This window comes from Phytophthora sojae, assembly GCF_000149755.1.
Source record: "Phytophthora sojae unplaced genomic scaffold PHYSOscaffold_2, whole genome shotgun sequence".
Classification (NCBI taxonomy): domain Eukaryota; phylum Oomycota; class Peronosporomycetes; order Peronosporales; family Peronosporaceae; genus Phytophthora; species Phytophthora sojae.
The window spans coordinates 956,065-974,177 of record NW_009258116.1 but is presented as its reverse complement, the minus strand read 5'-3'; the positions used below and the strand labels follow the sequence as shown (position 1 = coordinate 974,177).

The following is an 18,113-nucleotide window of genomic DNA, read 5'->3' as shown; positions in this document are numbered from 1 at the left end:
CCGCCCAGAGGGACATGCTGACTACGAAGACACGCAGGAGGAGCGTGAGCTCGTGAACGTTTTTATAGTTCGGGAAATCACAGTCTTTCTGGGTCTGGAAACGAAGGCAAATCGATGTCGAGCCCTTCTTGGGCACCTAGGCCAAGATGTCAGAAGGCACTGTCGTTCGGCTCTGGTGCTGCTGCGTCCCTCGCTGTGGACCACCCACGCGTGAGCGGGCTTCGATACGGCGAGACGCTGAAGACCCGTATTCAATCTGCCGCGCCCAGGTATCCACCAAGGCTGTGTCGATGACTTGGCGGACGAGTCGAATGTTATCGGGCGACGAATGCGAGAGTGTGGCTCGAGCCTCGTCCGCCAGTACGGATGGATGCATGGTGGTCATCCTGGACGGATTGAAACAGCCGCGTGAACACAAGTGTGTACAAATTGATCGTGGCATAGACCAAATCCCGCGGGGCATTGTCCAATGTATCCTTGGCCGCATCGGCGTGGACGATGGAGAACACCTCAGCCACGGGTCGAGGGAACCATTCCACAGCGGCTTCATGAATGCGAGAGAGCACTCTGCGCAAATCCGAAATCGAAATGATGTGAGCCACAGGTACCGTGTCACCAGCGCCTCAAGTGGCGGAGTCATGCGTCACCGAACGCCTGCCCCCGCTCTGCGCAGGAGGCGGCAAGAAGTGGTCGAGAGGCCTCGTGCCAAAGTTCACCGCGAATATCATTTTTGCAGTCACCTTCGTTACCCGGTAACGATTGCGCAGTGTTTCGTGGTGCTGGATGGCCGAAACGCGGTCTAGAATGGGCAGCTGCCAGTAGCGGCGTAACTCTCCAATACTCTCCTTACCTTGTGGTCTTGGTCCGACATGCGCGATCTGGTGAACAGCGAGCTCGGCCGCCGGCGGGCGGAATGAAGTCGCGCCCGACGTCAGCGCCTCGATCGTCTGCTGCAAGGTGTGCTGTCCAAAGTCGTCCTGGTCAGGTAGGACGCCTTGATCCGTATGGATTCGAGTGTCGGGCTAATTAACCCGAACATGTTCTCGTCCAGAGTACCGGGCAGCGGGCCGACCATGAGGGCCTCCACCATGTTCGACTTGGGGTTCGCCTTCTTCCGTTGGAGGTAGCACGTCGTGGCGCCTGAATTCGTGAATTTCTTCCAGCGTCGGGCGTCCACGCGCTTGTCGTCGTTGAGATACTCCTCGTACTCTTCGACCTTGGCGAGCATGATGGAGTCGGCGACTTCGATAAGCTTGGCGCAGTCTTCGGTCGTCAGCGTCAACTCGTCGAAGGGGTTTGCGGTGAATCGTTTGGTACTCATTCGGTCGACGCCCGACAAATTGGACAATGTCTGTTCGAGTCAACAAAGTCCACGTCTGACTTCCAACAAGACGACCTGGAAACGACGCCGCACTCCGAGTCGGAGTGGCGTCGGAAAGTCAGATATTCCGACTTTCCGACTTGAGGACGTGCTGACAGAGTGCAGCGGACATGTACCAGTCAAAACCAACTCTCAATCCGCTTTGACGTCATACCGCCACCATGTCTGGTGGCTTCGTGTCGGTACGGTATCTTGGGCTAGAGCATGACCAGTACTTCAACGTATCTACCAAAATACATTGTACACAAACACATTTAGTCGAGTAGAAAGCAGGCGGCAAAAAGTGTAATCGTTGGTATTCTACTTTGTGGGCGCAAAGATTTTTCTAAACTAGACTATACAAAACTATACAAAAGCCTTGAGTACTGTAGAAACGGTTAAACTCCATTTCGAGTAAAAGATTGCTGTCAAAAAACTAATCGCATCGGGTAAAGCGGAACACCCTCAGATCTACGCCCTTATTTGTTTTCCACCAGCAGTCAAACACGTCGAGCTCACTTCTACATAACTTTGCTACACAGGTAGGTGGAAATGTCGTGCCGTCTTCAACCAGGTCAGCTATCATACCGCAAACTATGTAGAAGAATCGGACGCATGAATGAATGAATGATGTACGTGTTCCAACCCGCTTGGAGAACTCCACACAAGGGTAAGCCCGACGACAATGGGCTTCCCAAGAACGTTTCTTTTCGCGAAGTCCTACCGAAAATGGAACTGGATAGATTGCTCATTCTGGACTGTGCTGCTGGATGGAACAGCGGCACCTCATCAAGCAAGCACAGCGATGAATGTACTGAATAATACATGTAGTCCTCTTTCCTAAAAGTATTTGCGCAGTGAGGCCGTCGGTGGTGGCTGACGAACAAACACCAGCACAAGTGGAGCGGCTACTATGCTAATCAGCTGCGACTTCAGTCTTACAGTCTTCGTGGGAGAAGAGCCGCTTGCCTTCCCAGCGCGTGCTGTGCAGTACAGTAACGAGTTTGCACAAAAGGGATAACATCGCTTCGATTAATTCTCGGTGGATAAACTAAGCAATCCGGTGGAGGCTATCTACGTTCCAGCCGCTAGTCCAGCGTTTTCGTCTAGCGTGGTCAATGAGCAGCAAATGCTTACTCAAAGTGTACGCAACTTTAGGGGAAACTTTTTTTCCAACAGCGAACACAACTTGAAGATTATCTTACGCTGGAACCCAACGCTTCAAGGGCTCGAGTCCAATTCTAAAATTTAGCTCTCAACGCTCGTACTTGACGCACTATCATGCAAGTTGACCAAAACGCAGACCCACAAAATCCTGAATCGGACGCGTTCCTTTTACTAGCAACGTTCGACTCGTACCCGAGCAGTCGGGAAGCTGCAAAGACGTTTTACCTGTAGTCTTCGGACTTTTTGGTAATGCAAACGTTGGCGGTAGTGAATGTTTTTTAGTTCATTTCACTGTAATCGAACATAGTGACGCTGTTTGTCTAGCTTGGTGGCCAAATAGAACTGACCGTGCTGTCAGAATAAGCACTTGACCCGGAAGAGCTGTAGTTACGTGGCTGGGTGTTGTAGACAAATTGCTGGCGAGCAGCTTCCAGCGTGTCCATCTTGGCTGCTTCGAGCAGGCACTTCACACAGAACGTCACTTTTCGTTGAGAAAGCTCCAGATCCGGCGTAATAAAACTCAACCTCTTGGAGACCCTGCAGGAGCTGCACACTGCGCTGAAGCACACCTTGCACGTGCTTTTCGAGCTCTTCAACTTTGAGCTCTTGATCTGTTTCGAGCACGTCACGCACTCGGGCTTCACAACGGGCCCACCCTGCTCCCTTAGCTCAGCGTGTCTCTGCTCCAGCAACCACGCCAACTTCTTCATCTGACCGCAGTACGAGTACTTCACACTTGCCAACGTTGCTTGCACCATCCCCATCACGCCCAGAATACGGATCAACTCACCTCCCGGATCCATGATGCCCGTGCCTCGGCAGTCCGTCTTGTCAGGCCCCTCTTGGTGGAAGATAGCGCAGAGTGACATGTTGCCGCGGATCCGGCTCGGAAGCTTGTGCGTCTGCGGGAAATTGACGGAGTGGAAAAGGTGGTAGCCCACTCGCTCGCCGTTCTTCATGCTCAAAATGCCAGAGCTCTCGAGAAAAACGTAGTCACGGTTGCGCACGATTCCGATAGAGGCCCCAGGAATGTCGATCTCCATCCACTTCACCACCACAGACCGAAAAGGCTCATCCTCCGTAGGCCACACGATCGTGTCCAGCACCGCTCCAGCACTAAAATCGTTGAGATACGACGCCTTGATCCGCATCGACTCGAGAGTTGGGTTCACCAAGCCAAACATGTTCTCATCCAAAGTTCCCGGAAGCGGACCAACCATAAGCAGCTCAGGTAACTTGGACTCCGGGTTCGACTTCTTCCGCTCGAGGTACGACGTCGTTGCGCCTGAATTCGCGAACTTCTTCCAGCGGTCCAGGTCAACGCGCTTCTCGTTGTTCAGGTACTCCTCATATTCTTCGAGCTTGGCTTGGACGAGTGCTTCGCTGATATCCACGAGCTTGGCGCGGTCTTCCGCCGTCAGCGTCAAGTCAGCAAACGGATTAACGGTAAACCGTTTGTTGCTCATTCCGACGCGCCGTCGTGGCAAACGCTGCCACTCAAATCGAGAAATGAACTGAAGGAAATTCCTTCAAGGAATCGAAGACACGTACGCTTCTGTGCCGAATCGGCAGCGCCAATTCCAGCAAATCTTGGGCTAGTCAGGTGGTGTTCACCAAAAAGACGACTGGACACACAAACAGCGACGGCGGACGCTGTTACAGCAGCGTGTCAAACACTGTATAAGCCGGCAGGGTAGACCGTTGCAACGGCTGTTGCCCTTACAAGTAAAATGCATCTGCAAGCATTGCGCTCCGGCAAGTTGTACTGTACATGTACAATCGGATCTCGGCAAGTTGTGCTCCGAGTCTCGAACTTCGAAGTTCGAGCGCACGATACTTTCCAGCTGTCTTGGATGGTGTTCACCACGATGGTGACTTTACATGTACACACAGTACATAGCAGACTTGAAGTTGATATCAGTAGGCGGCAACGAGCCAAGCTCAGTTGGTGCTTACATGTACCAGTATGATACGTCGAAGCTGTGTCTTAGCAGCGGAGCGCGGACAGATCCCCTGGCTACCCAAGACGAGGATAAATGTGGTGGTATAAAGTATGGTCTTCTACTAGGCTCTTGAACCCCGATCAAAACTCCACCCACCAGACGATAATTAACTCAAATGGTTCACTCTTTACCTGTTCCATTTGATTTTAGGTAACGGCGAGCGTGTGCGAGGCGCCACAGACCATCCGACGCACAGCGGTAGCCTCCTTCACCCATTCAACACGCCTCTCTTGTATTTCAGTTGTCGTCGATCCAGCATCGGCTGAGGGCTGTGAGAAGCTTGGGTAAGAGAGTAGCAACACGCCAGCCTTCGTCAAGAGACCATAGTGCGCTTCACCGCAGGAAACAGAGACGATCTGTCCAAAGAACTCACGTTCGAGATTCGATGGGAGTGTCAGCAGTACGGGCGACAGGTGCAGGTTGTCAGCATCCAATGTAGGATCACGTCCACAGATGTACGCAGTCCCATTCTGCAGCAGGAAAAGCGATAAATCATTCCCTCCCGCAATGTCGACCAACCCGCATGTGCCGGTAATTGCCGCCGAGATTGCCATCACCTGCTTCGGCTCACTGACGTCCATGTAGCAGCCGTGGCCCAGTTGGCCAGAGTCACCACGTCCCCAAGTGAAACCCGCTCCGTCACTAGTGATAGCTAGCGAGTGATCCTTTCCAGCTGCAACTCGACGGATAACGCTTCTGTCTCCACTGCCTATCCTGGATTTCATATCCATTGACCAAGCGGTCCAATCTCCGTCAAGCTGTCTTGGTTGCTACAGTTGCCATACACAAAAGAGTCAGAATGGAATCCCAGGCACGTCGACAATATCTATACCGGTACGCGAGCTTACCACCATATCCAGCAAGCCTTCGGTGCGACGGCCTAGTTTGCCATACTTGTTGCAGCCCCACGAGAATACGCGGCCGTCTGATGACAAAGCGAGAGAATGGTACTCGCCGCAAGCAACGGAGCTCATATATGTTCCTCTCAGATCCGCCACAACGGATGGCGCTTCAACTGTTGTACACGAGGATCCAGGTGACAAGAATCCAAGTTGACCTCTTGAGTTGCTTCCCCACGCATACACGTGCCCATTGAGATCCGTGACCAGCGTGTGGAAAGCTCCGCATGCGACCTGAACAATTGTTTGATGCTGTAGCGCAAGTACACGCTGTGGACAGCTAACTCGACGCGAATCTCCATCGGCAATATCATATCCCAAGCGACCACCACTGCAATCTCCCCACGTGAACAAGTTGCCATCTTCGGTTACCGCAGCAAAGAACCTCTGCCCACCACTCACTTGAACAACGCTGGTGTCGCTCACCAAAGTTCGTTTTCCCTCGACGACAAACTCAACCGGTTGAACAGCAAGGGAGCTAGAAGATCCCGCTTCAGTATGAGTATCTTTACTGCGGCCACTTTCGTTATCAGATGAAGACCATTCTCCGATTATGGATAGTTGCTTCATCGATGGCACATCGCCACCACAGTAACTCGGATCAGCGACGCTGGGGTGGGGGCTTTCCTGGCGAGTTTCGGTTCCAGTATCTCGTCGCGCAAGCTCCACATTTTCTACTGCTTTCATAAGATCGCGCCGAATTCTGTGAACAGCTTGCACGCACTTCGACTCTTCTATAATCTGCGAACACCGAATCCCAGCGGTCCCGCCTTGTAAAGCGAGATCTGCACAGTCCTTGCAGTCGTCTTCGTGATCTCCCCGCATCAGGAAATATTCGATCGCCACCTGGAAATTTGCGATTGTGAAGCCCAGCGCTGTCGTGTTGGAGTTGATAAAGTGATAGTCGGAGATGTACTTTATCACGGCAGCGAGAGGAAATGAAGGCGTTAATCTGGCATCCTTCACGGCAGACCTTCGTAGTACGCCATTGTATGCTTGCACCAGCACAAATAAAAGTTGATCCAAAATGTCGTCGGTTGTCAACTGGTAAACCTCTGCAACGGCAACTAAAATGTCAGTAATTCAGAGTGCAAGACCATAGACATCATCGAATAGCCCACGCATTGTACCAAAATCTAACCGGCGAAGCTTGACATTCCTTGTGATCGCGTCGCTTACTCGGTCGATGCACGCCTTGAAAATCAACAACATATCCAGGGGTGTCTTCTTTTCAACAACAGTGAGAAGCGTATCTCGTGCCTCGGAAGCAAAACACTTTCAAAACAACAATGAAAACCCAGCAGCACAATATCATTAGCCACCTCACATCCCTCCACCCTCCCCCAACACCACCTCTCACCTGAAACTCCTTCCGCAGTCCAAAATCTTCCGGCGTATAGTGTCTCATGCGGTACATGACCTGCTGCAGCTTCCGGTCCTGCTCCTGACAACTTGCCACGACTCTCGGGAAGATCAAGTCGTGCAGACTCTCCATCAAATAGCACTCCACCACCTGCTGGATCTGCAGCAAGTGGCTCACTCCTCCGCCATGTCTCCTCTGCAGCCTGTAGTCCTCTTCAACATCGTCGAAGCTGCCGGCTTGGATGAGCTCCTCCACTGCCGCCTCCCACTCCTCTCTCAGATTGGCCGGCAGCGTCTGCTTGTACCGTTCGTACACCTGCTCCTGCACGCAGATCTTGTGCACCTGGCTGATGGTCTCGTCCAGCTGGTAGAACACCAGCTCGTTCTCCGGGAAGGAGCGGAGGATGGCCGTGTACTTCCTGAAGGTGGCCACGTCGATCTCGCTGGGGTCTTCGGGCACCTCGATGCCGCCCTCCAGCGGGCGGCTGATGTGCAGCACCGTCACCTCCTGGTGCTGGATCTCCCTCTTCTCGGACAGCAGAATGCGCACTTGTCGGCGGTCGCTGAAGCCTCGGCCCGTGTGGATGTGCGAGCCCAGCACGGCAACTTGTTTACCTAATCAAGTTGAAGTGACCATCACTCCGATAAATAAGAAAATCTATAATAGTATAATAAAAATGATTTATGGTAAGGAAAATATAACACATACCGTTGAGCGTGTTGTACTCGCCGAGCCGCGGGTCGTCGCCGTCCGCGGGCGTGAGGAAGTGCGAGTACAGCACGTCCTGTGTGAGGTCTTGGTCGGCCAGCAGCGAGCGCGGCTGGGGCACGCAGAACAGGCAGAGCGGGGGCAGCGCGCGCTGCGTCTGCTGCAGGTCGGCGCCCAGCGCCCGCAAGAACGCGTCGCCCATAGTGAAGCCAAATGAGCTCGTGAGTGCGGAATCAGATCATTGGTGTGGACCACACGACAAAGAAGAAGTGCACCAATCAGAAGAGAGAAAGGATAGTTGAAGTTTGACAAACACTCTGACTCTCACAATGCTCAAGCACAGCGAAGAAGAGGGAAATGGATAACAAGACTATATGCATTATGGACGGGTGTTATATGCGCAACGCTACTCTTTTGCTACATGCACGTGCAGGTCACTAACTACAAGCGCACAGAACGGAGATGCAATCATACACAAGCGCCACCCTACCCAGTCGTCGTCATTGTCAGTCGCTTCACCAGGTCGTCGGCCTCATCCCACCAACCGAGCTTGCTGTCTCTTAGCGGCGCAGCATCGGGTGCTCGGCCGGGCTCTCGGGCTCCCACTGGTTGGCCCAGCAGTCGTTCTCGACCCATTCCACAGCGTTCTGGTAGTGCGGCGCCTGCTCGTACACGCCGTAGTAGCCGAACTGCAAACAAACAACAAGCGCAAGAGTTAGTCTCTGATCAAGGCCACGGAGCCGACAAACTTTCGACATACCTTGTTCGCCGCCTGCTCAATGCAATCCTTGAGTTGCTTCACACGGCCAGTCGTGGCAGCCTCTTCTTGCTTGAGTCGCTGCTCCTGCTTCTTCAACTCCGAAAGCTGGTCCTCATAGCGCCGAGCGATCCACTCACGGAACTCGTCCTTGGTCATGAACTTAGACTCCTCCGAGGCTTCCTCCATGATCTGCTGCTGAATCTCCTCCGGGATCTTCGGCACCACAACAGGCACGTAGCCGTCATCGGTCGGCACCACAAGCTTGATGCCCTCGTCGGTCTCAACGGCCTTCACCTCCTCGGTCGTCACCTCACCGTGCTCGTCGACCAGCTCGATGGTCACCTCGCCGTGCTCGGGCTCGCCCTCGATCACCACCTGCTGCTGCTCGCCGCTCGGGGTCACAACGTTCACCACCTGCGTGTCCTCCGTCGCGATCTCGGCAATCTCGGCCGGCACTTCCGGCACAGTCACCACCGTCATGTCGCCCTCAGCGTCCGGGACCACCAGCTTCTCGCCCTCCGGCGTCTCAATGGCCTTCACCTCAGTCTCCGTGTAGCCGCCGAAGTCGTTCAGGACCTCGATCGTCTGGGTACCGTCCTCAATGCCGCCGACCAGGATCACCTGCTGCTGTTCGCCGTTGTCGGCGACCACATCGACGGTCTGCACAACCGGAGTCTCCTCCTCAGCGAACGGGTTTCCGCCCGACATCGTCGGCTGCTCCTCAACGATCTCCTGCTGGATCTCCTCCGGGATCTTCGGTACCACAACCGGCACGTAGCCGTCATCGGTCGGCACCACAAGCTTGATGCCCTCGTCGGTCTCAACGGCCTTCACCTCCTCGGTCGTCACCTCACCGTGCTCGTCGACCAGCTCGATGGTCACCTCGCCGTGCTCGGGCTCGCCCTCGATCACCACCTGCTGCTGCTCGCCGCTCGGGGTCACAACGTTCACCACCTGCGTGTCCTCCGTCGCGATCTCGGCAATCTCGGCCGGCACTTCCGGCACAGTCACCACCGTCATGTCGCCCTCAGCGTCCGGGACCACCAGCTTCTCGCCCTCCGGCGTCTCAATGGCCTTCACCTCAGTCTCCGTGTAGCCGCCGAAGTCGTTCAGGACCTCGATCGTCTGGGTACCGTCCTCAATGCCGCCGACCAGGATCACCTGCTGCTGCTCGCCGTTGTCGGCGACCACATCGACGGTCTGCACAACCGGAGTCTCCTCCTCAGCGAACGGGTTTCCGCCCGACATCGTCGGCTGCTCCTCAACGATCTCCTGCTGGATCTCCTCCGGGATCTTCGGTACCACAACCGGCACGTAGCCGTCATCGGTCGGCACCACAAGCTTGATGCCCTCGTCGGTCTCAACGGCCTTCACCTCCTCGGTCGTCACCTCACCGTGCTCGTCGACCAGCTCGATGGTCACCTCGCCGTGCTCGGGCTCGCCCTCGATCACCACCTGCTGCTGCTCGCCGCTCGGGGTCACAACGTTCACCACCTGCGTGTCCTCCGTCGCGATCTCGGCAATCTCGGCCGGCACTTCCGGCACAGTCACCACCGTCATGTCGCCCTCAGCGTCCGGGACCACCAGCTTCTCGCCCTCCGGCGTCTCAATGGCCTTCACCTCAGTCTCCGTGTAGCCGCCGAAGTCGTTCAGGACCTCGATCGTCTGGGTACCGTCCTCAATGCCGCCGACCAGGATCACCTGCTGCTGCTCGCCGTTGTCGGCGACCACATCGACGGTCTGCACAACCGGAGTCTCCTCCTCAGTGAACGGGTTCTCGCCGGACAGCTCGGGGAAGTATCCCGAGAGAATCGGCTCCTCCGGGGCCTCCTCAATGATCTCCTGCTGGATCTCCTCCGGGATCTCCGGCACCACAACCGGCACGTAGCCGTCATCGGTCGGCACCACAAGCTTGATGCCCTCGTCGGTCTCAACGGCCTTCACCTCCTCGGTCGTCACCTCACCGTGCTCGTCGACCAGCTCGATGGTCACCTCGCCGTGCTCGGGCTCGCCCTCGATCACCACCTGCTGCTGCTCGCCGCTCGGGGTCACAACGTTCACCACCTGCGTGTCCTCCGTCGCGATCTCGGCAATCTCGGCCGGCACTTCCGGCACAGTCACCACCGTCATGTCGCCCTCAGCGTCCGGGACCACCAGCTTCTCGCCCTCCGGCGTCTCAATGGCCTTCACCTCAGTCTCCGTGTAGCCGCCGAAGTCGTTCAGGACCTCGATCGTCTGGGTACCGTCCTCAATGCCGCCGACCAGGATCACCTGCTGCTGCTCGCCGTTGTCGGCGACCACATCGACGGTCTGCACAACCGGAGTCTCCTCCTCAGCGAACGGGTTTCCGCCCGACATCGTCGGCTGCTCCTCAACGATCTCCTGCTGGATCTCCTCCGGGATCTTCGGTACCACAACCGGCACGTAGCCGTCATCGGTCGGCACCACAAGCTTGATGCCCTCGTCGGTCTCAACGGCCTTCACCTCCTCGGTCGTCACCTCACCGTGCTCGTCGACCAGCTCGATGGTCACCTCGCCGTGCTCGGGCTCGCCCTCGATCACCACCTGCTGCTGCTCGCCGCTCGGGGTCACAACGTTCACCACCTGCGTGTCCTCCGTCGCGATCTCGGCAATCTCGGCCGGCACTTCCGGCACAGTCACCACCGTCATGTCGCCCTCAGCGTCCGGGACCACCAGCTTCTCGCCCTCCGGCGTCTCAATGGCCTTCACCTCAGTCTCCGTGTAGCCGCCGAAGTCGTTCAGGACCTCGATCGTCTGGGTACCGTCCTCAATGCCGCCGACCAGGATCACCTGCTGCTGCTCGCCGTTGTCGGCGACCACATCGACGGTCTGCACAACCGGAGTCTCCTCCTCAGTGAACGGGTTCTCGCCGGACAGCTCGGGGAAGTATCCCGAGAGAATCGGCTCCTCCGGGGCCTCCTCAATGATCTCCTGCTGGATCTCCTCCGGGATCTCCGGCACCACAACCGGCACGTAGCCGTCATCGGTCGGCACCACAAGCTTGATGCCCTCGTCGGTCTCAACGGCCTTCACCTCCTCGGTCGTCACCTCACCGTGCTCGTCGACCAGCTCGATGGTCACCTCGCCGTGCTCGGGCTCGCCCTCGATCACCACCTGCTGCTGCTCGCCGCTCGGGGTCACAACGTTCACCACCTGCGTGTCCTCCGTCGCGATCTCGGCAATCTCGGCCGGCACTTCCGGCACAGTCACCACCGTCATGTCGCCCTCAGCGTCCGGGACCACCAGCTTCTCGCCCTCCGGCGTCTCAATGGCCTTCACCTCAGTCTCCGTGTAGCCGCCGAAGTCGTTCAGGACCTCGATCGTCTGGGTACCGTCCTCAATGCCGCCGACCAGGATCACCTGCTGCTGTTCGCCGTTGTCGGCGACCACATCGACCGTCTGCACAACCGGAGTCTCCTCCTCAGCGAATGGGTTTCCGCCCGACATCGTCGGCTGCTCCTCAACGATCTCCTGCTGGATCTCCTCCGGGATCTTCGGTACCACAACCGGCACGTAGCCGTCATCGGTCGGCACCACAAGCTTGATGCCCTCGTCGGTCTCAACGGCCTTCACCTCCTCGGTCGTCACCTCACCGTGCTCGTCGACCAGCTCGATGGTCACCTCGCCGTGCTCGGGCTCGCCCTCGATCACCACCTGCTGCTGCTCGCCGCTCGGGGTCACAACGTTCACCACCTGCGTGTCCTCCGTCGCGATCTCGGCAATCTCGGCCGGCACTTCCGGCACAGTCACCACCGTCATGTCGCCCTCAGCGTCCGGGACCACCAGCTTCTCGCCCTCCGGCGTCTCAATGGCCTTCACCTCGGTCTCCGTGTAGCCGCCGAAGTCGTTCAGGACCTCGATCGTCTGGGTACCGTCCTCAATGCCGCCGACCAGGATCACCTGCTGCTGTTCGCCGTTGTCGGCGACCACATCGACCGTCTGCACAACCGGAGTCTCCTCCTGGGATGGGGTCTCCATACCAGCGGCTTCAGCCTGCTGCTGAGCGATCTCCTTTTTGGCCTCCTTGGGAACATCAGGAATCGTCACGGCGATGTAGCCGCCATCGGTCAGGACCACGATCTTCTCGCCCTCGGACGTCTCAGTGGCCTTCACCTGCTCAGTGGTCACCTCGCCGTGCTCGTCAACGATCTGAACGGTCTGCATGCCGTTCTGGGGCTTGCCATCGATGATGATCTGCTGCTGCTCGCCGCTTGGGGTCTCGACGTTCAGCACCAGAGTGCTAGTCGAAGCCTGCTGCACAACCTCAGCCGGAACATCGGGCACAGTCACAACCGTAGTCTCGCCCTTGGCATCCGGGATCGCCAGCTTGACGCCGTTGTCGGTCTCAACGGCCTTGACCTGCGTCTCGACGTAGTCGCCGTGCTCGTTCGGGATCTCGATGGTCTGCACACCGTGGTCGGGCTCACCCTCAATGATCACCTGCTTCTCCTCGCCGCTGGCGGTGACGATGTCAACCGTCTGCAACACAGGCGGTACCAGGTTCTCCTCTTCGACGATCTCCTCGTGGATCTCCGCCGGCACGTCCGGCACCACGACGGGCACGATGCCGTCGTCCGTCGGCACCTCGAGCTTCAGGCCGCTGTCGGTCTCAATGACCTTCACCTCCTCAGTGGTCACTTCGCCCGACGCGTCCACGATGTCCACAGTCACCTCACCGTGCTCCGGCTCGCCCTCGATGACAACCTGCTGCTGCGCGCCGTTGTCGGGGTTCACGACGTTCACCACCTGGGTGTCGTCCGTGGCCAGGTCGGCGATCACGTCCGGCACATCGGGCACGTTCACGACCGTGGTGCCTCCGTTTCCGTCGGGAACGACGATGGACTCGCCCTGGTCGGTCTCGACGGCCGCCACCTCCTTCTCCGTGTAGCCACCCTGGTCGTCGGCGACCTCGATGGTCTGCTTGCCGTCCTCGACTTCGCCCACGACGATGACTTGCTCGTGCTCGCCATTGTCGGTGACCACGTCGACCGTCTGCACGACGGGCGGCTCAGGCTCCTGGTCGGCGTACGGGTTCGGGCCGCTGTCGAATTCCGGCACCGGCTCCGGCAGCGGCACTTGAATGATGTCGCCGTCGGGGGTCGAAAAAATGAGCTGCTCCTCGCCCGAGGGGGTCTCCACCACCTCGGCTTTCGTCTCGACGTACTCGCCGGTGCTGTCCTGGACCTGCACGGTCTGCTCGCCGTGCTCCGGCTCGCCCTCGACGATCACCTGCTGGGTCTCGCCGCTGGGCGTGACCACGTCCACGACCTGCGTGTCCTCGCTCAACTCGGACGTGACGTCCGCTGGCAGCTCCGGCACCACCACGGGGGTGATGTCGCCGTCCGCGTTCGGGATCAAGATCTTCTGCTCGCCAGTCGGCGTCTCGATGGACTTGACCTCCGTCGTCGTGTAGCCGCCCTGGTCGTCCAGGATCGCGATGGTCTGCTTCCCGTCCTCCGGCTCGCCGACGATCAGCACTTGGGCGGTGCCTCCGTCGGGCGTCGGGATCTCGACCGTCTGCTGGCTGTCAGCGGGCGCTTTCTCCTCGCTCTCGTCCTCCTGGTCGGGAGGCGTGACGGCAATGGTGACCCGCGGGCAGAAGACGTCCAGCATGTAGTAGAAGATCTCGTGGTCCTCGCGGCGCACGGCCGTCGGGCGCGAGTCCAGCGCCTGCTTGGCGCAGTCGCTGTCGCTCTGGAGCTTGCCCTCCAGCAGCGCCACGAGGTTGCTCTTGATGTCGTCGGGCAGGTCGGACTTCATGACGCGCTTGACGTCCGCCGTCTCCTTGCCGTTCAGGTCGGCCAGGATCTCGTCCTTGGACAGCTCGCCGTTCCCGTCCGTGTCGATCTCGTCGAACTTGGGGTGGAAGGCGTCGCCCAGCTTGGACACGAAGGCCTCGTTGGCCATGTTGGCCGCCAGCTTGGCCGTCTTGACGTCGCTCGAGGCGTTCGACGCGCGCATCGTGGCGTAGCCCACGCCGGCCGACGCGGCCAGCAGGCCGATGGTGGCGCCGGCCACGGCCAAGCGCTTCTTCTGGCGCCGCTTGTTGCTCGGGCGGTCGGGCGCCGCGACGCGCCGGATGAAGCGCGTCTCCTCGTTCTCACTCCCGTAGTTGGTCGGGGACTTCATGATGGCAAGAGCCCAGTGGGGGACAGACAGACAGACAGCTCACTCAGTGACTAGTGCGCTGGGCCTTGCGGTGCTCTCTGGGCGATGTTTCCTCGACAACGAGAATTGGGAAGTGATTGGAGCGAAGCGCCAAGTCCTTGAGTCGCCCAAGCTCATGAGCCTCATGCTTGGGCTGGCAGCCACCGCTTCGAAAAGATCCCGTGGCCCGGGACCTCCAAGATCGCGCGGCATACAATCATGAGGTGGGCCGAGGCATCGACGGCTGAGGCGCCTTGGAGAGGGTCCTTAGACCGCGCCTCCGCCTGGGCCGCCGCAGCCGCATACTGCGGATCCTCGCGGGTCAAGGGGCGGCGGATCTGCGCGAGTGGCCGCCCGGCGCACAATGGACGGACGCGGGTCAAGATTGCACCAACGTTGAAGCGGCACGTTGACTCGCCGCCTGATCCCTTGGCCGGCCAGCGATCACCGCACGATCGGGTGACGTGCAATCTCGGCGGCGCTCGGGCCGCGATGGACCTTGGGCGGCTCTTCGCCGAAAAGATATGACCAGGTGGACCGGGCCAAGTTGAAGTTCTAGGAACCGAGCGAATGCACTGCTGTGAGCGGCTTTGGCTTTGGGGGCGAGCCCAGCTCACGACTGGCCGAGCTCTGCCCGGGGCAATGCCCGACCGAATATCATCGCCGCCGGTGCTCCGAGTCACTTTCACTTGTATCGTGGTCGCAATGATGGCCAGGAGCGACGGGATGGGCCGATACTTGTCCTGCGTTGCAGGCAGACTAGAACCTGCACTGCAACACTGCAGCATGATTTCGAGTCGAAATTGCAGGCGGCAACCAAATTGAAGGACGGAGTAAGCCCCCTCTCCTCCCTTCCTTTCCCCGCAACCTGCAACAGCTTTGCATGTCGATCACTGGAAATAGTGTCACCGACTGCTTCATGGCCAGCCCCAGCTGCAATGCTGCCTGAAGTACTAGACCGCGAGCAGGTCATGAGCGTGGCCTCCATCGCTTTGCAGTGCTACCGTAGATACGTATCCGATCCTTGGATACGGCAACGAGATGCCGCGTCTCATTCAAGAGCAAGTCTTGCTAGTCGTCGTCGTTTCCACTTCCCCTTGAGTCCTAGGACGAAGTCCAATGCTCCGGCGCGCGGCAATCAGTGGTAGGAAGGCTTGAACGCTGGAGCTGAGTGCGGCGCCGGCTTTCTCGATATCACAGACGCCCCAAGTTGCAGCCGGACATACAAACACCGAGTGTTCGTCTGCATGGTTCACTTTCTTATTCGTCGAGGCAAGGAGCAGCGCCGACGCCATGCAGTTCCACCTCAAGAAGCTCTGCGTCCGTGAAGATGTTCGCCCGCTGCCAAGCTTCAGCTCCCTGTTTGCAGCCGCAGCGGGCAGTCACGATGAGTCGGAGCCGCCTCCCGTCGACGCCTCGATGACACTGGGAGGGCTGCTGCCACTCCCCCACGCAGAGCTGGCTATCATCAAGACCGAGGAGGTCAACAGCGCCGCTGCCGCTGACTTGGATGAAATCATGATCATCAAGGCCGAGGAGATCGACGGCGACGCTGCTGCCGACTCGAATGAGATCATGACGGCCTTCGCCAGTCTGGACACGGAAGCTGAGGCGCTGGACGAAGAGCTCCCGCTGGAGTTCCGGTGTCGCTATCGTCGAGGCAAGTGCTCGCAACCACGGACTCTCAAGAAGAACGGGTCGATGCACAGCTACTGCGAGCACCACCGCCTGCTCTCGGTCCGCAACCAGCGAGTGTTCGACCAGAAACGCCGACGACAGCGCCAGCGTGAGCTTGGAGTTGAAGAGGACGAGCAGGGCCAGGAGCAACAAGATGGGACGACCAACTCCAGTGAAACTGAGAAGTCCAGTAGTACCCACAGCAGTAAACGATCCACGCGAAGACGCCGGACGACGTAGCAGCAACACGCACACACACAACAGTAGCCACAATTTCCCCCTTCTTGCGAGCATTAGCAGACTACAAGCAAGCAACGAGCGTCATACTTATCTATGCAGAAGAATCGCATTCATTTACTTACTCGCACAATGCGTACCGGTTCACATTCGCACGTTCTCGACAATTCCTATAAACCATTGCACAGAACGGGTGCAGTTATCATCGAGCGGTCGAGCGAGGACGGATACCTTGGGACGCTTCTAGGCTTAGTCGACAACGATGGACCACGGGTGCTCGCGGCGGCCGTACTGGATGTCGGACAGCTCCTTCCAGATGCGCTCGGCCAGCTTGCCGGACTTGCCGTCCGTGCCGTCGAGCGGGATGGCCAGGTCCTCGTCCATGTAGTTGATGGTGGACACGGGCGAGACGACGGCGGCGGTGCCCGAGCCGAAGACCTCGATGATGCGGCCCTCCTTGCTGGCCTTCTGCAGCTGCTTCATGTTGATGTTGCCCTCCGTGACCTTGAACTCGTTCCACTCGCGCGTGAGGTGCAGGATCGAGTCGCGCGTGATGCCGGGCAGGATGTCTCCGCGCGTGAGCGGCGGCGTGATGAGCTCCTTCTCGCCCTGCTCGTTGATCCAGTGAATGAAGAGGTTCATGGTGCCCACCTCGGTGATCTCGTGGTCCTCGCCGAAGATCCACAGGTTCTGAGAGTAGCCCTGCTCGTGGGCGTCGTACTGGGGCAGGATGCCGGGCGCGTAGTTGGCGCCGACCTTGTAGCCGCCGGTGCCGCCGGGCCACGCGCGGATGTAGCGGTCGTTCGCGCACAGCTTCACGGGGTTGAAGCCCTCCGGGTAGTACGGGCCAACGGGGGACAGGATGATGAAGAGCTTGGCCTTCTCGCTGGCGCCGACGCCGATGGAGGCCTGCGTGGAGATGCCCGTGGGGCGGATGTACAGCGAGTAGCCCTCGCCCTTAGGCACCCAGTCGCGGTCGATGCGGATGAGCTCCGCGAGGCACTTGGTGAGCTCATCGCCGTCGAACTCCGGGAGCAGCAGGCGCTTCATCGAGTTGTTGAGGCGCTTCATGTTCATGTCCGGGCGGAAGAGGCGGATGTGGCCCTCGGCGTCCACGTACGCCTTCATGCCTTCGAAGCACTCGAGCGCGTAGTGCAGCACGGCGCTGGCCGGGTCCATGGCGATGGGGCCGTACGGGTGGATCGCCGGGTTGCCCCAGCCCTTGCCCAGCTCCCAGTCCACCTCGAGCATGTGGTCCGTGAAAGTTTTGCCGAACTTGAGCTGCTCCTTGGGCAGCTTGGCCTTTGGGGTGGTCGTGCGCTCGACCTGCAGGTTGGCCAGCTTGATGTCGGCGCCCGTGGAGAAGGCGGCGGCGCGCGGGGACGCCACGCGGCTCAGGGTCTTGGCGCCGCGGGCGATCATGGCTTGAGGCAGGCGGAGAAGGTCTTCTTGCGCTCGAGACGTCCAATGCAGGAATGGCACACTGCTCGTGTCTGGTGGTGAAGAGAAACTTAGTGGAGAGGGTAGGTGGCGCAATGATATGTTGTATTTTTTCTATGTGGTGGAGAATTATACGAAACGTAGAGTGATGCGCAAACATAATGTGGCTTTCGTATAATTCGCCGCCATTTAAAAAAAAACATAAGTATCTTCTCCTCCACCACACACAAAACGTTTGGCAGCTTTTTGGCCCAAAAGGGAGAGCTGCGCTTCATCTGCCGGGCACGATGGTCGTTGATGGATGCAAGGCCGTACGGGCACCATGGTCTCG

At 58.5% G+C, this 18,113-nt stretch overlaps 7 protein-coding genes across 7 annotated transcripts; 1 reads left to right on the top strand and 6 right to left on the bottom strand.

Moving 5' to 3' along the window:
* Window positions 1-931: 931 nt before the first annotated feature.
* PHYSODRAFT_251221 (hypothetical protein) lies at window positions 932-1,321 on the bottom strand (the record flags this gene model as incomplete). The annotated part of the gene is made up of 1 exon (XM_009520062.1): window positions 932-1,321. The coding sequence occupies one exon, from the start codon at window positions 1,319-1,321 to the stop codon at window positions 932-934; it is 390 nt and encodes a 129-aa protein (XP_009518357.1).
* A 1,526-nt stretch (window positions 1,322-2,847) lies between these two features.
* On the bottom strand, window positions 2,848-3,993 carry PHYSODRAFT_482960 (hypothetical protein; the record flags this gene model as incomplete). The annotated part of the gene is made up of 1 exon (XM_009520061.1): window positions 2,848-3,993. The coding sequence occupies one exon, from the start codon at window positions 3,991-3,993 to the stop codon at window positions 2,848-2,850; it is 1,146 nt and encodes a 381-aa protein (XP_009518356.1).
* Window positions 3,994-4,676: 683 nt separating this feature from the next.
* On the bottom strand, window positions 4,677-7,702 carry PHYSODRAFT_479839 (hypothetical protein; the record flags this gene model as incomplete). The annotated part of the gene is made up of 6 exons (XM_009520060.1): window positions 4,677-5,300; window positions 5,379-6,389; window positions 6,432-6,484; window positions 6,560-6,704; window positions 6,790-7,406; window positions 7,501-7,702. The coding sequence occupies 6 exons, from the start codon at window positions 7,700-7,702 to the stop codon at window positions 4,677-4,679; spliced, it is 2,652 nt and encodes an 883-aa protein (XP_009518355.1).
* Window positions 7,703-7,855: 153 nt separating this feature from the next.
* PHYSODRAFT_540605 (hypothetical protein) lies at window positions 7,856-9,586 on the bottom strand. Its single transcript, XM_009520059.1, has 2 exons — window positions 8,261-9,586; window positions 7,856-8,189 (listed from the first exon to the last, which is right to left on the bottom strand). The coding sequence occupies exons 1-2, from the start codon at window positions 9,506-9,508 to the stop codon at window positions 8,061-8,063; spliced, it is 1,377 nt and encodes a 458-aa protein (XP_009518354.1). The 5' UTR covers window positions 9,509-9,586; the 3' UTR covers window positions 7,856-8,060.
* A 4,185-nt stretch (window positions 9,587-13,771) lies between these two features.
* Window positions 13,772-14,188, bottom strand: PHYSODRAFT_463474 (hypothetical protein; the record flags this gene model as incomplete). The annotated part of the gene is made up of 1 exon (XM_009520058.1): window positions 13,772-14,188. A coding segment is annotated over one exon (417 nt), but the record flags the coding sequence as incomplete, so codon positions are not given.
* A 1,875-nt stretch (window positions 14,189-16,063) lies between these two features.
* Window positions 16,064-16,213, top strand: PHYSODRAFT_405601 (hypothetical protein; the record flags this gene model as incomplete). Its single annotated transcript, XM_009520057.1, has 1 exon — window positions 16,064-16,213. A coding segment is annotated over one exon (150 nt), but the record flags the coding sequence as incomplete, so codon positions are not given.
* A 221-nt stretch (window positions 16,214-16,434) lies between these two features.
* On the bottom strand, window positions 16,435-17,802 carry PHYSODRAFT_349622 (hypothetical protein). Its single transcript, XM_009520056.1, has one exon. It carries the CDS (start codon window positions 17,762-17,764, stop codon window positions 16,592-16,594), a length of 1,173 nt encoding a protein of 390 aa, XP_009518351.1. The 5' UTR covers window positions 17,765-17,802; the 3' UTR covers window positions 16,435-16,591.
* Between the last annotated feature and the right edge of the window lie 311 nt (window positions 17,803-18,113).

What these genes read in the sequence shown, in the direction of transcription:
- PHYSODRAFT_540605 (XM_009520059.1), bottom strand. Translation starts at nt 9,508, where the DNA reads ATGTCGGGCGGAAACCCGTTCGCTGAGGAGGAGACTCCGGTTGTGCAG. An exon ending in TTGAGCAGGCGGCGAACAAG is followed by an intron (nt 8,190 to 8,260) that starts GTATGTCGAAAG and finishes GTTTGTTTGCAG; the next exon opens with TTCGGCTACTACGGCGTGTA.
- PHYSODRAFT_349622 (XM_009520056.1), bottom strand. Translation starts at nt 17,764, where the DNA reads ATGATCGCCCGCGGCGCCAAGACCCTGAGCCGCGTGGCGTCCCCGCGC.